Source organism: Ovis aries, chromosome 18 (assembly GCF_016772045.2).
Source record: "Ovis aries strain OAR_USU_Benz2616 breed Rambouillet chromosome 18, ARS-UI_Ramb_v3.0, whole genome shotgun sequence".
In the NCBI taxonomy this organism is placed as follows: Eukaryota; Metazoa; Chordata; class Mammalia; order Artiodactyla; family Bovidae; genus Ovis; species Ovis aries.
In genome coordinates this window covers 65,530,027-65,540,512 of record NC_056071.1, presented here as the reverse complement: position 1 = coordinate 65,540,512, position 10,486 = coordinate 65,530,027, and the positions used below count along the sequence as shown (strand labels likewise).

At 64.2% G+C, this 10,486-nt stretch overlaps 1 protein-coding gene across 1 annotated transcript; it reads right to left on the bottom strand.

The window, feature by feature from the left end:
- LOC114109057 (exocyst complex component 3-like protein 4) lies at positions 1–8,344 on the bottom strand. The gene is given in 12 exon segments (XM_060401532.1): positions 1–556; positions 1,582–1,703; positions 2,326–2,478; positions 2,555–2,674; positions 3,479–3,593; positions 5,147–5,227; positions 5,429–5,529; positions 5,890–5,921; positions 5,924–6,011; positions 6,248–6,359; positions 7,307–7,776; positions 8,297–8,344. Coding segments are annotated over 12 exon segments (1,635 nt in total). The 3' UTR covers positions 1–363.
- Positions 8,345–10,486: the final 2,142 nt, after the last annotated feature.

The window sequence follows — 10,486 nt, the reverse complement described above, 5'->3', positions numbered from 1 at the left end:
TCCTTAGACAGATACCATTTTATTTCATGTTTATATTAAAATAAATACTCTGTTCTTCATTTTCACATTGGGGGTGGTGCCGGACAGTTAGACAGGGAGGCCTTCCCGGGTGGGCAGTACCAAAGGGAACTTCTGCACCAAACCCTCCTCCAAATGCCTGGAATGCCTCTCAGGCTTGCTGGCATGCCTGGCATGACCTCCCCTGGCCATCAGGAGGAGGAGGATGGACGGTCCCCCACGGGGGGCTTCAGGCCTGGGGCTGCGCTGGGGCTGCCCCCCGGGTCCCCGGCTTGGGGCTCGGTCCCTAGGGGCAGGTGGCCGCCTCTCCGTCCCCCGGGGCCGCCCCCTTTCAGGCCAGCAGCGCTAGATGCAGGTGACCAGCACGTCCACGCCGGTGCCCAACTCGATCTCCTCGAAGAGCACGCGGCCCCCGGCGGCCCCGGAGCCCCCGGCCTTGGCGGCAGCCCTCAGCACAGCCTGGGCGTGGCGCAGGAAGTGCTGGTTCCGACGGCGGCCCAGTTGGCGCAGTGCCAGGATGGCCAGCACGTGGTCCCGCCTGCAGAGACACGCGGGCCCCTGCTGCAGACTCGACAGCTCCAGTGACACCCCGGACCCCAGGGCGAGGGGGACCCCGCGGCTCAGACTGGAAGCGCTAGGGCACCCAGCATTCCTGGGGGCGGGTGCCTGGGTCTTGAAGGGTGCAAAGCCCGGCGGAGACAGGAAGAGGCAAGCCTGATGGGAATGGCCTCTGAGCCCCAGGCAGAGGTTCCGGAAACCTAGTGGACCTAGGGAGGTAGCAGGGCGCCGCCATGCCGCGATGCCAGGAGTGTGGCAGGCAGGGGAGTCAGAGCCTCTTCCCCTGAGAACCCTGCTGGGGAGCCCCGGCCCATTGGCAAGCAGAGAGGCACGTGGGGTGGGAAGCTTGGCCCAGTGTGCCCCTCCCGCCCCAGCACCCCAAAGAGCTGGAAGCACTGTCTCCCGCAGCCAGGGAGGGCCGGCCAGCCTGCGCAGGAAAACCCCGAGGGGCCAAAAGGGGGACCTTCCTCCTATGCGCAGTTACTCTGATTCAAGGCCAGACAGATGCAGGGGGCTGGGATCAGAGGATTCTCCGGTGGGGCGGGGCGGGGCAGGGGACCAGGAAGGGGCTAGGCCCGGGCTTTCTGTAGCCTCCCCATCCTGGAATCTCCAAGGCCATGAGGAGATTCAGCTGGGATTTCCACGTGACTCACAACCCCCCAACACACACCCTAGGATCAAAGCCTTCTTCCTGCTGGCAGGTCTCGGGGCTTCCAGAAAGGGCTTTCTCCTGGAGCTGGGCGCCTGTGCCTCCCCCTAAGACTCGCTGGAGGAAGGGTTCTGGCTCCCTTCAGACTCCAGGGACCACAAGACTGAATGAGGACGGCGAGATTAGAACACCGGGGAAGGGCAGCGACGATCCCACCAGGGCCCCCACAGCCTGAGGGTCCGGGGCCCGCAGGTCACGCTGCTGGTACCTGTGCACGGAGGCCGGTGCTAGTCCGAGCCCCGCCCCGAGGCCCCCTCCCCGTCTCCCATCCCCAGAACCAGCTCTGGGGTACGAACCTGATGTCCGGGTAGCTTCTGATTAGTGTCTCCAGGTGCTACCTGATGTCGTGTTTGTAAGTCTCGCCCAGTATGTCAGCCACGCATGGGATAGCTTGGCTCAGCCACGTGGCCTGGGAGCCCTGCGGAAACGCGACGCGGTGGGCCACCCCCGCCCCCGCCTGCAGCCCCTCGGTGAGTGTCCGGTTTAGCCCTCCTGCAGCCACCACTGTGGCCCCACCGGGACCGCCTCCCGCCCCGCGGAAGGGGACGCCCCCGGCTCAGGGTTCCTCTTCCCTCCCCACCACAGGGCGCAGAGGAGGCTTTCCGTGTCTGCTCAGGCGGGTGAGCCCAGGCCCCGCGGGGAAGGCCTGCCTGGCATCAGACGGGGAGTCGGGGACCAGCGGCCCAGATGAGGGGTGTCTGTGTGGGCAGGACATGCCTGAGCTCGCTCTACTGGGGGTGGGGTGGAGGAGAGGTCCCACACAGTCCCCGCCCCTCAGACAGGGCTGCGACCCTCATCCCTCCCCTACACCCTCCACAAAGTACATGCAAATCAATGCAAACATATGCAACGTGTCTCCCCACCTGGCCCGGCCCCAGCACTTGGAGAGTGCCTCGAATCCTTTGCCAAAGCCTGCCCACTGGGGGGTCTCTAATAGCGGGGAGCTGAAATCAGACTGAGGGGTGCGCTGTTGGAGGGTTCGCGGGCTGGAGAACCCCCAAGAAGGCCAGCACCCCGGGGCAGTCGGGTGATGCTCCTACCAAGCACTGGAAGGTGCTGCTGATGGCCTGCGCCTCGAGGACCATCTTCTGGGAGCCGCTCCGGCGGTCCACACCCCGGAGCCGCTCGCGGGGTCGCAGTGCCTGCGCCAGGTACTCGCGGACAACGTAGCGGTGCACCTGCTGCAGAGTCTCCTGGGGGTAGAGGTCAAGGTCACCGAGAGGAGTCCTGGGCACGCCCCCACCAGCGCCCGCCCCCACCCCCGGATACCTGGGCCAGGGGTGGGGCCATGTGCTCGAGGAGGCCCGAGAAGGCCACCACCTTGTCCATGAGGGGCTGCAGCAGGTCCTGGGTCAGCCAGGCCTTGGTGCACAGGACCCTGAAGAGTGGCTAGGGGCAGAGCGGTGGGTAGTCGGCCGAGGGCTGACCCCCAGCACCCACTAGAGCCTCCCCTGGGGTCCGGGGGTCCTCCCCTCATGGCTCCGGACAGGGGCAATTCAGGCCAAAGGGTGAGCTGGCATCAGGAAGAAAGCCTGGGGAGCTGACCCCCTTCTCTATGGTATCTTGGGGACAGCCCCTCTCTTGGCTCTAGACCTTTCCCTGATGAGAAATCTCTGAGACTGCCTCCTCCAGGCCGGCAGGCCCCGTGGGCATGGTTGGAGTTTGAGCCTCTAGCCAGCCCTTGCCTCGGGAGTCCTGGCGGCGCTTTGAGGGGCTGGATGAGGCGCCATTCCCTAGATGCACCGCTCTGTGGAGAGGGTTCTCAGTCTCAGAGTTCGTCTCTGAGAGGAGAGTGAAAGGGTTAGTCACTTAGTCGTGTCCGACTCTTTGTGTCCGCATGGACTGTACCTCCGTCCATGGGATTCTCAAGGCAAGTGTACTAGACTGGGTTGCCATTCCCTTCTCCAGGGGATCCTTCACACCCAGGGATGGAACCTGGGTGTCCTGCAATTATAGGCGGATTCTTCACCATCTGAGCCACCAGAGAAGCCCAGGGCATGAAGGAAGAAGGGAATTGTTCCCAACTGTTCTTGCTCAGCTGGGAACCTGTCTGGGTTCCATGCCTGCCCCCGAAACACCACCCCAACACGCCCCTATGGTAAATGAGTGCTGTGACTTGGGCCCCCGGGCTCCAAGACACAGGGTGCACCTGCTGGGCAAGGAAAGTGGGGAGAGAAGGGCCCACCCCCTCACCTGCACAGCGCCCTGCAAGCCCTGGAGCAGCCGCTTCTGAAAGGCTTGGGCAGCAGCCCCCAGGGCCTTCTCCAGCTCTCCAAAGCTTTCTGGGAACTTGGCCAGAAGGTGAGTCCTGGGGAGGGGGAGGGGTAGGGGCCAGGATTGGGGAAAGTGGGCAAGGGCTCACAGCCTGGCATACAGCCGTGAAGGCTGGGTGCCACCCCAGCTCCGATCACTCAGACTATAGTGTGAAGGGCAGCCCCCTGGGGCGCCACAGTGGAGAAGCCCTGGGAGCCGTCACGTGAGGGGGCGGCAGTGCGCCCGGGAGCCGAGCACGGAGGGGTGGGCCAGGGGAGTGTCGAGGTCCCACCGCATGGCAGGGTCCCCGTGGCCGGGCTGAGCCAGACCTCATCCCTCCTGGCGACAGAACAGTGCGGCACAGCCCCTCCTGGCACAGAGGCCCTCCTCAGACGCTCGGGAGAGTCGCTCAGTCGAGCCCGACTCTGTGACCCCATGGGCTGCAGCCCGCCAGGCTCCTCCGTCCATGGGATTCTCCGGGCCAGAATACTGGAGTGGGTTTCCATTCCCTTCTCCAGAGGATCTTCCCAACCCGGGGACTGAACCCAGGTCTTCTACATTGCAGGTGGATGCTTTATCCTCTGAGCTCCCAGAGAAGCCCTTTGAGCCTCATAACTGCCTCTCCAAATATCACAATGTCCCCATTTCATCATTGGGGAGACAGGGCTAGGCTCTCCCAGTTTGCAGCCCAGGGACACAGAAAGTGAAGTCTCTCAGTCGAGTCCAACTCTTTGTGACCCCATGGACTGTAGCTCGCCAGGCTCCTCCATCCATGGGATTTTCCTGGCCAGAGTACTGGAGTGGGTTGCCATTTCCTTCTCCAGAAAGGCAGGGACACAGAAAGGCAGGCTAAATTTCTATCAGGGCTTGACCAGAGATGGCCTACACCAGAGTCCCCTGTGCCAGGACCAGCCTGGCACAGTCTAGGGACAGAAGAGTGTTAGTGAGCCAGCGCCTTATCACGGTCGTGCTTTGGGTTCCCAGATCCAACAAGTACTGCCTGCGTGACTGTCGACCAGCGGCAATGTCTTTCTGAGCCTCCACACTGCATTCCCGTCTGTCTGTGGGGACATCACGCCATCAGCAGTAGCTGATGCTTCTTCAGTTGGGGACACTACGGGTTGGCCTGGGGCTGAAGGCTTTGGCAGCCCGCAGGGGAGGGCCACTGTCCCCTGGAGGTAGAGGAACCCAGGTTCCGGCACCAGCAAGGCCCTGGGGTTTGGGGAAGGGGTGGGGAGACTGTCAGGGCAGGCTTCCAAGAAGAGAGAGGGTCCTTCAAAGTAAGGAGGCTGAGCGGGATGAAGGGAGGAGAGAATGGAGCCCTGGGTGGCAGGGATGAGCTGGGCAAGGGTGGTTGGAACCTCGGCCTCTGCTCGGCCCTGAAGCTCCCTGCGTCCCTGGCAGGGCCTCAGCTCTGCGGGGCCAAGAGAGGACCCCACGGGGGGGGGGACGGGGGGGGACGGGGCGGGGACGAGCACGGAGACGGAGTCCCCTCCGGGGGCCTCCAGGCAAGGCCACCAAGGGGCCGCAGGGGCGCTGTCTGCGTCGTGGTTCCCAGGGCTCGCGCGCCCCCTGCCGGTCGCGCCTCGCACCGCGGGACAAACCCACCTGAGCTCCTCGCAGGCATTGATGCTGGCGCACACGTGAGGCTCGCTCACCGCCCCTGATTCCAGGAAAGTCTTTTCGAACCTGGGGGGCGGGGTACGCAGGGGCCGTGGAGACTCTCCCTGGTTGCTGAAACCCGGAGCCCGCCCTCCAGGCTTCTCCCTCCCAGTTGTCTGGAATCTCGGATTCCGAGGTAACGGGATGGGTGGGTCCTCCCCAGGGACAACCAGCGTCCACACCCTGGCCACCCCGCCCACCACATCCCGGCCCAGGATTCGCCCGCACCTGTGCAGGAAGAGCCCCAGCGCCCGCGCGCAGATCCCCAACGTGGTGGCCTCCAGTTCTCTGGAGATGGCGCCGGCCGCCTTCACGTGCTCCGCCACGAGCTGCGAGTGAGCGCGTCTGAGTACTGGATGCCTATGGCCCCAGCGCCCACCTCGTGGCGCAGGGACGTCTCCACACTCCCCGCTCTGCCTCCCAGCGTCGGCTCCGACTTCGAGGGGCCCCGATTTCCAGAGGGTCAGCCCTCCCAGCTCCGCACATCCACAGGGTCCCTCCCCCAAGCCCGCTCAGCTGGGAGCCGTGGCCTGGCTCTCCCAGCCTGGTCATGAGACCCGAGGACTTCTGCCCGCGCCCCACGTGGGGCCTCAGGCTCCCGTTCGATGGGGAGAGGCGGTTGTGACTGTGCCTTATAAGAGAGTCTCCACCGCCAGAGGCCCAAACCCACGGCCTTCCCTCCGGCGCACCATGCAGATGTCGAAGGACAGCGGCGTGTGCAGAGGCCCCGCAGCTCTTCGGGGGCCTCCGCAGCCGCCCAGCGACTCTGCTCCAGCTGCAGGATGCCATCGAAGCAGCTCGCGATCTTGGTCTGTGCGGGCCAGGGAAGGGGCTGCGGTGAGACCCTCTCAGGAGGGAGACCCCCTACCTCCAAGCCCTAGGGCACGCCCTTGGCGACAGGGCACCCCTGTCGGGGCACAGGCCCACGCCCGAGGCCGCAGAGCTGAGAGGCTCGGACCGTGTGCACTGCGCCTCCCTACCCCGCCGGCATTGACCACCCTCTACCTGGACCCCGCCCACTTCGGCCCGGCCCCGCCCTGGTCTCACCTCCGGGAAGCTGGTGTAGTCTTCTTCCAGACGGGCCCAGAAGTCCAGTGCCAGGAGCGGGAGCAGTGGCTCCGAGGGCAGAGCCTGGTCCTGGGTGCCCAGGAAATCAGGACTGGAAGGCAGGGCGGGGCCTGAAGGTCTGGGCGGGACTCTGATGCGGCCGCGGCTGCACCCACTGCCCTCTTCCTTGGCTCAAAGCCTAATGCCATCGCTGTGAGGCCCGAAATCTGGGCTTCCATTCCCACGCCCGGCACCCCAGCCCGCCCTCCGGGATTCCGTGCCAAGCGCCTATCCACTCGGTTTCCCACCTCAGGATTTCCTGGCTAAGCAGTCGGCGGAGCGTGCCCCGAAAGCATAAAGAAGGCAGTCCGGATGGACCTCGACCAGCTTGCTTTGGGAGTGACCTCCACCCTCTCGCTTGGGGTTCACCCAAATTGAGCTCTAAACGCCCCCAGGACCTTGCAGTTCAGGGTCCAGCTAGGATCCAGCCCACACCAGGGCAGGCGCCTGTCTGCAGCCACGCAGAATATTAAGGAGGAGCCCAGCACTTTAGCGCCCCCTCCAACTGCCCCCCTACCTGGGGAGCTGGGGAGCGCTCAGGGGCACGGGGGACTCACCCCATCACGTTCTGCAGAGCCCTGCAGAGCCGAGGTGTCCATCCAAAGCAAGAGTGGGGGTGAAAGCCAGCCCTCAAGAGCGCGGTGAGCCGCGGTTGTGTCCAGCCTGGAGGGGGCGCCCTTGGCCAGTTCGCTAAAGGCCCCGCGTGGACTAGGGGGTACTCCCTGGGCTCGCCGCCATGGAAGCAACCCCGCCCATAGCTCTTTCCAGCTTCTGAACCGAGAGGGAGAGCACCAGGGTCTGGGAGGGGGAGGAGAGAATATCAGAGGGCTCCCGGATCTGGGATCTTGGGTGCCTAACAGCCAGCACTCTCCCGGGGAGGAAAAGGAGGAGAAAGGTGCCCTGTGCCCTTCAGAGCAGGTTCCCGAAGGCCTTGCGGGCGGGCAGTGCCAGCCCCTCCTCGCCCTCGCCCCAACCCCCGGCCGCCGGCCCGGGCCTCACCTGCTGTAGACGTTGGCGGCCCAGTCCAGCAGCACGTAGAGCTGCTCGAAGCCGCGGGCGTCGTGCGCGAGCTCCTGGAGGCGCCCGGCCACCGCGCCGTGGAAGGCACGCAGGTAGGCCTCCCACGCCGGGAAGCCGGCGGCCGCGTAAGCGGGGTGCACCTCCCGCTGCACCTTCTGCAGGTCGCGGCGAACCAAAGCGCCGAGCTCGGCCAGGAGCCGCGCCAAACGGGGACAGCGTCGGCCGCCCCTGGGCCTCCCTGGCGCCCTCCTGCCGCACGGCTTCCTCCCAGTACTGGCGCTTCTGCTCAAAGCGGAGCTCAACGGCCCCGAGGAGGACGTCCACCCCTTTCCCTGGCTGTCCCAGCCCTGGACGGGGGTGGGGTCAGGCTGCAAGGGGCTGGCCCAGGCCACCGGGGGCTTATCGAGGCCTTGCAGCCCACAGGGAAGGCTGTGGGAGGGGCCTTGGTTCTATATTTAACCAGGGGCTGGAGGCTCCTAACTCCGATTCTCACCCATCGATCTTCTCCCCGCTGCCCCTCGTAGAGGACTGGGAGGGAGTCTCCAGGGCGTGGGGGCTTGGGCGCAGGGCCCTCACCACCCCCAGGCTCCCTCAGGTTCTGCTCACTCCCCACCCCCTTTCAGCCCCTCCTGCTGTTTCCTGGGGAAAAAGAAGAGAAACTTCTTGGCCTGCTGGGACCTCCCACCCTCCCCACTGTGTAAAGACAAATTCAAGCTGGTGCGGAGCCAGCAAGTTCTCACTTCAGCCCAGGGAACTAGGGCCCAAAGGTGGGCAGGACCTGCTGAAGTCACTGACCAACCAGAGGCTGAGCCACACCCCTTTCCCGGCCACCCCACCACCGGGACAAAGGCCAGGTTGGAGCCAGCACCTGACCCTTGGGTGATATTGGGCCCGAGCGGCCTCTCTGCAGGCCTCAGTGTGCCTGGGGTGATTGACACCAGGATGGGCAGGGCCCAGCCCCTAACTCACCCCCTTCCCGGTACCTGCCAGCAAGATGTCCGTCCAGAGGACAGACATTCAGGGGGTTGCTGAGGCCTATCTTCCTCTCCCAGAGGCAGCTCAGAAGCTGCAAGGAGGCTGTCCCGAGGGAGGGGCCGGCCCAGGTGCTCGATGCAAGCCTTATCAGCCCTGCCCTGGCCACAGGTCGTGGTTCCCCCAGATGCCAGGACTCAGGGACCATGCCCTCAGGTCATCGCCAACACAGCAGGGAGCATCGTGCCAGCGGCCATCTGACCCTGCCGCTCCCCACCTCCCACAGTGCCCCCCAGTGCCCAGCAGGGGCAGGAGTGGTGATGAAGGAGCCATTCCAGCGGGGCCCAGCCTGCCCTGCTCTGGGCTCTGTCTCCAGGGAGTGTGGGGGTAGGACAAGCCAGCCTACCTTGGTTGGCAAGAGCTCACATTTAGTAAGCACCTACTGTATGCTCGGTCCATGCCTGGCACTGTCAGATCCCCATGACAACAAAGTGACAGGGTGTCATTCTCCCCACTTTATAGATAAGGAAACAGGCTCAGAGAGGGGCAGGGTCTTGCCTTAAGCCACACAGCTCAGGGGCGGGGAGTCAGGACCAGCCCAGGTCTGGCTAGGAACCTGGGAGCAGAGGCTGAACCCTGTCTCCCTGTACCAGCAGCCCAGCGTTGCTGCCCAGGGAACCCTTTCTTCTGGCAGAGGGTCTGAAGATGGGCAGGCTGCCAGATGCCAGGAGTGGCTTCAGACTTGAAGTTCTCCAGGAAGCCTAGGGGAAAATTCTGGGGGAAGAGGGGCAGCTGGCGGCTGGGTCTCACGGGAGGTAACAGAGGCAGACACTTGAAACCCAGCCACCCTGCCTGACCACCTCGTCCCAAAGCTCATCGAGGCCCCCTGGTGTTCCCTCTGCCCCCTGCTCCCTGAATCCTGCTTCAGCAGCTTCCCAAGTCATTCTTGACCTTCAGGAGGCACCAGTCAATCAGGTCACTCTCCTGCTTTAAACCCTTCCGTGGCTCCCCACAGCCTGGCATTAGAAGCCGCCCTCGCCCCCCATCAAGGTCTGAACTTCCTCCAGCCTCCCGCCCGGGCCTCCTGGGCCTGCATCCAGCCCGGCTCCCGGCTTCTGCTCAGGCAGCTCCTCCTCCCAGCCTCTCCCTCTGCTCCCCAGCGCTGACCTGGATTTCAGAAGCTGGGGTGCAGTCGCCTCCACCTCCCAGCAGTCCGTGGGCTGTGCTGTGCCGCCTGCCTGCTCATCAGGCCCTGGACTGGCTCCCTGGAGATGGGGCCTCCTCACTGGCCTGGGAACCTCTGTCCATCCACCCCTCCTTACTGCCCAGAGGCAGCCTGTGGGGGCAGTGAGCCTTCAATGTGAAGATCACCCCTGCCTGTGCGGGCCCTCTCGGGTATCAGGCTGGTGTCTTCTGGGCTGCAGAGTCCCTGCTGACTCTGCCATGGCCCCGTCCCGGGCCTGCCTCCCCAGCCATGGGGCCTCTTCCTGGCTCTCTCTCTCTGTTCTGTTGCCCTGAGTGTTCAGAGGCCCTGGCCCCTGCACCTTGGCCTCAGCTGAGCTTCAGGAGCCAGGAGATGCAGGCCTGGGCTGCGCCCTGAGGCCCATGTTCTCCAGGTCAGGGTATCACGCCCACTGCAGGGCCAGTAACAGGGGTGGGAACACCACCCAGAAGCCATGCTTACTGGAAGCTCCCACCTGAGGCCACCCTATCTGTGACCAAGTCAGGTCTGGGCTTCCCTCACCACTGGGTATCTCCACCCTAGCTTCTACCCGCTTTCCCCAAGCCTGCCCTCCTATAGCAGCTCTTCCCAGGTATCCCATCGCAGTCCCGATCTTTCCACCTCCCCAGGGCCTGGGCCATCACCCCATCCTTCAAAGCTCCAAAGTAGCCACCTGGGGCAGAGGACTGCGTCTCCCTCATACCTCCCACCGGTCATCCCCCCATTGCCTGGTCACAGGTCCTACCTGTACTCCTTCCTAAACCCCCTGGATTTCATCCTTAGAGGGGTCGGGGGTCTTGCCAAAATATAACCCTCCCTTAAAGCCCTTCTCTGCGGGTAAGATTCTTCTGAAATAAGGAAGAAGACAAGCATGTGTGCTCTCAGCATTCAACATTTGCCTGGAAGATCTAATTAAGTCAACAAGGCAAGAAAAATGAATAGGAGGTATCAATATTGGGAAGGAC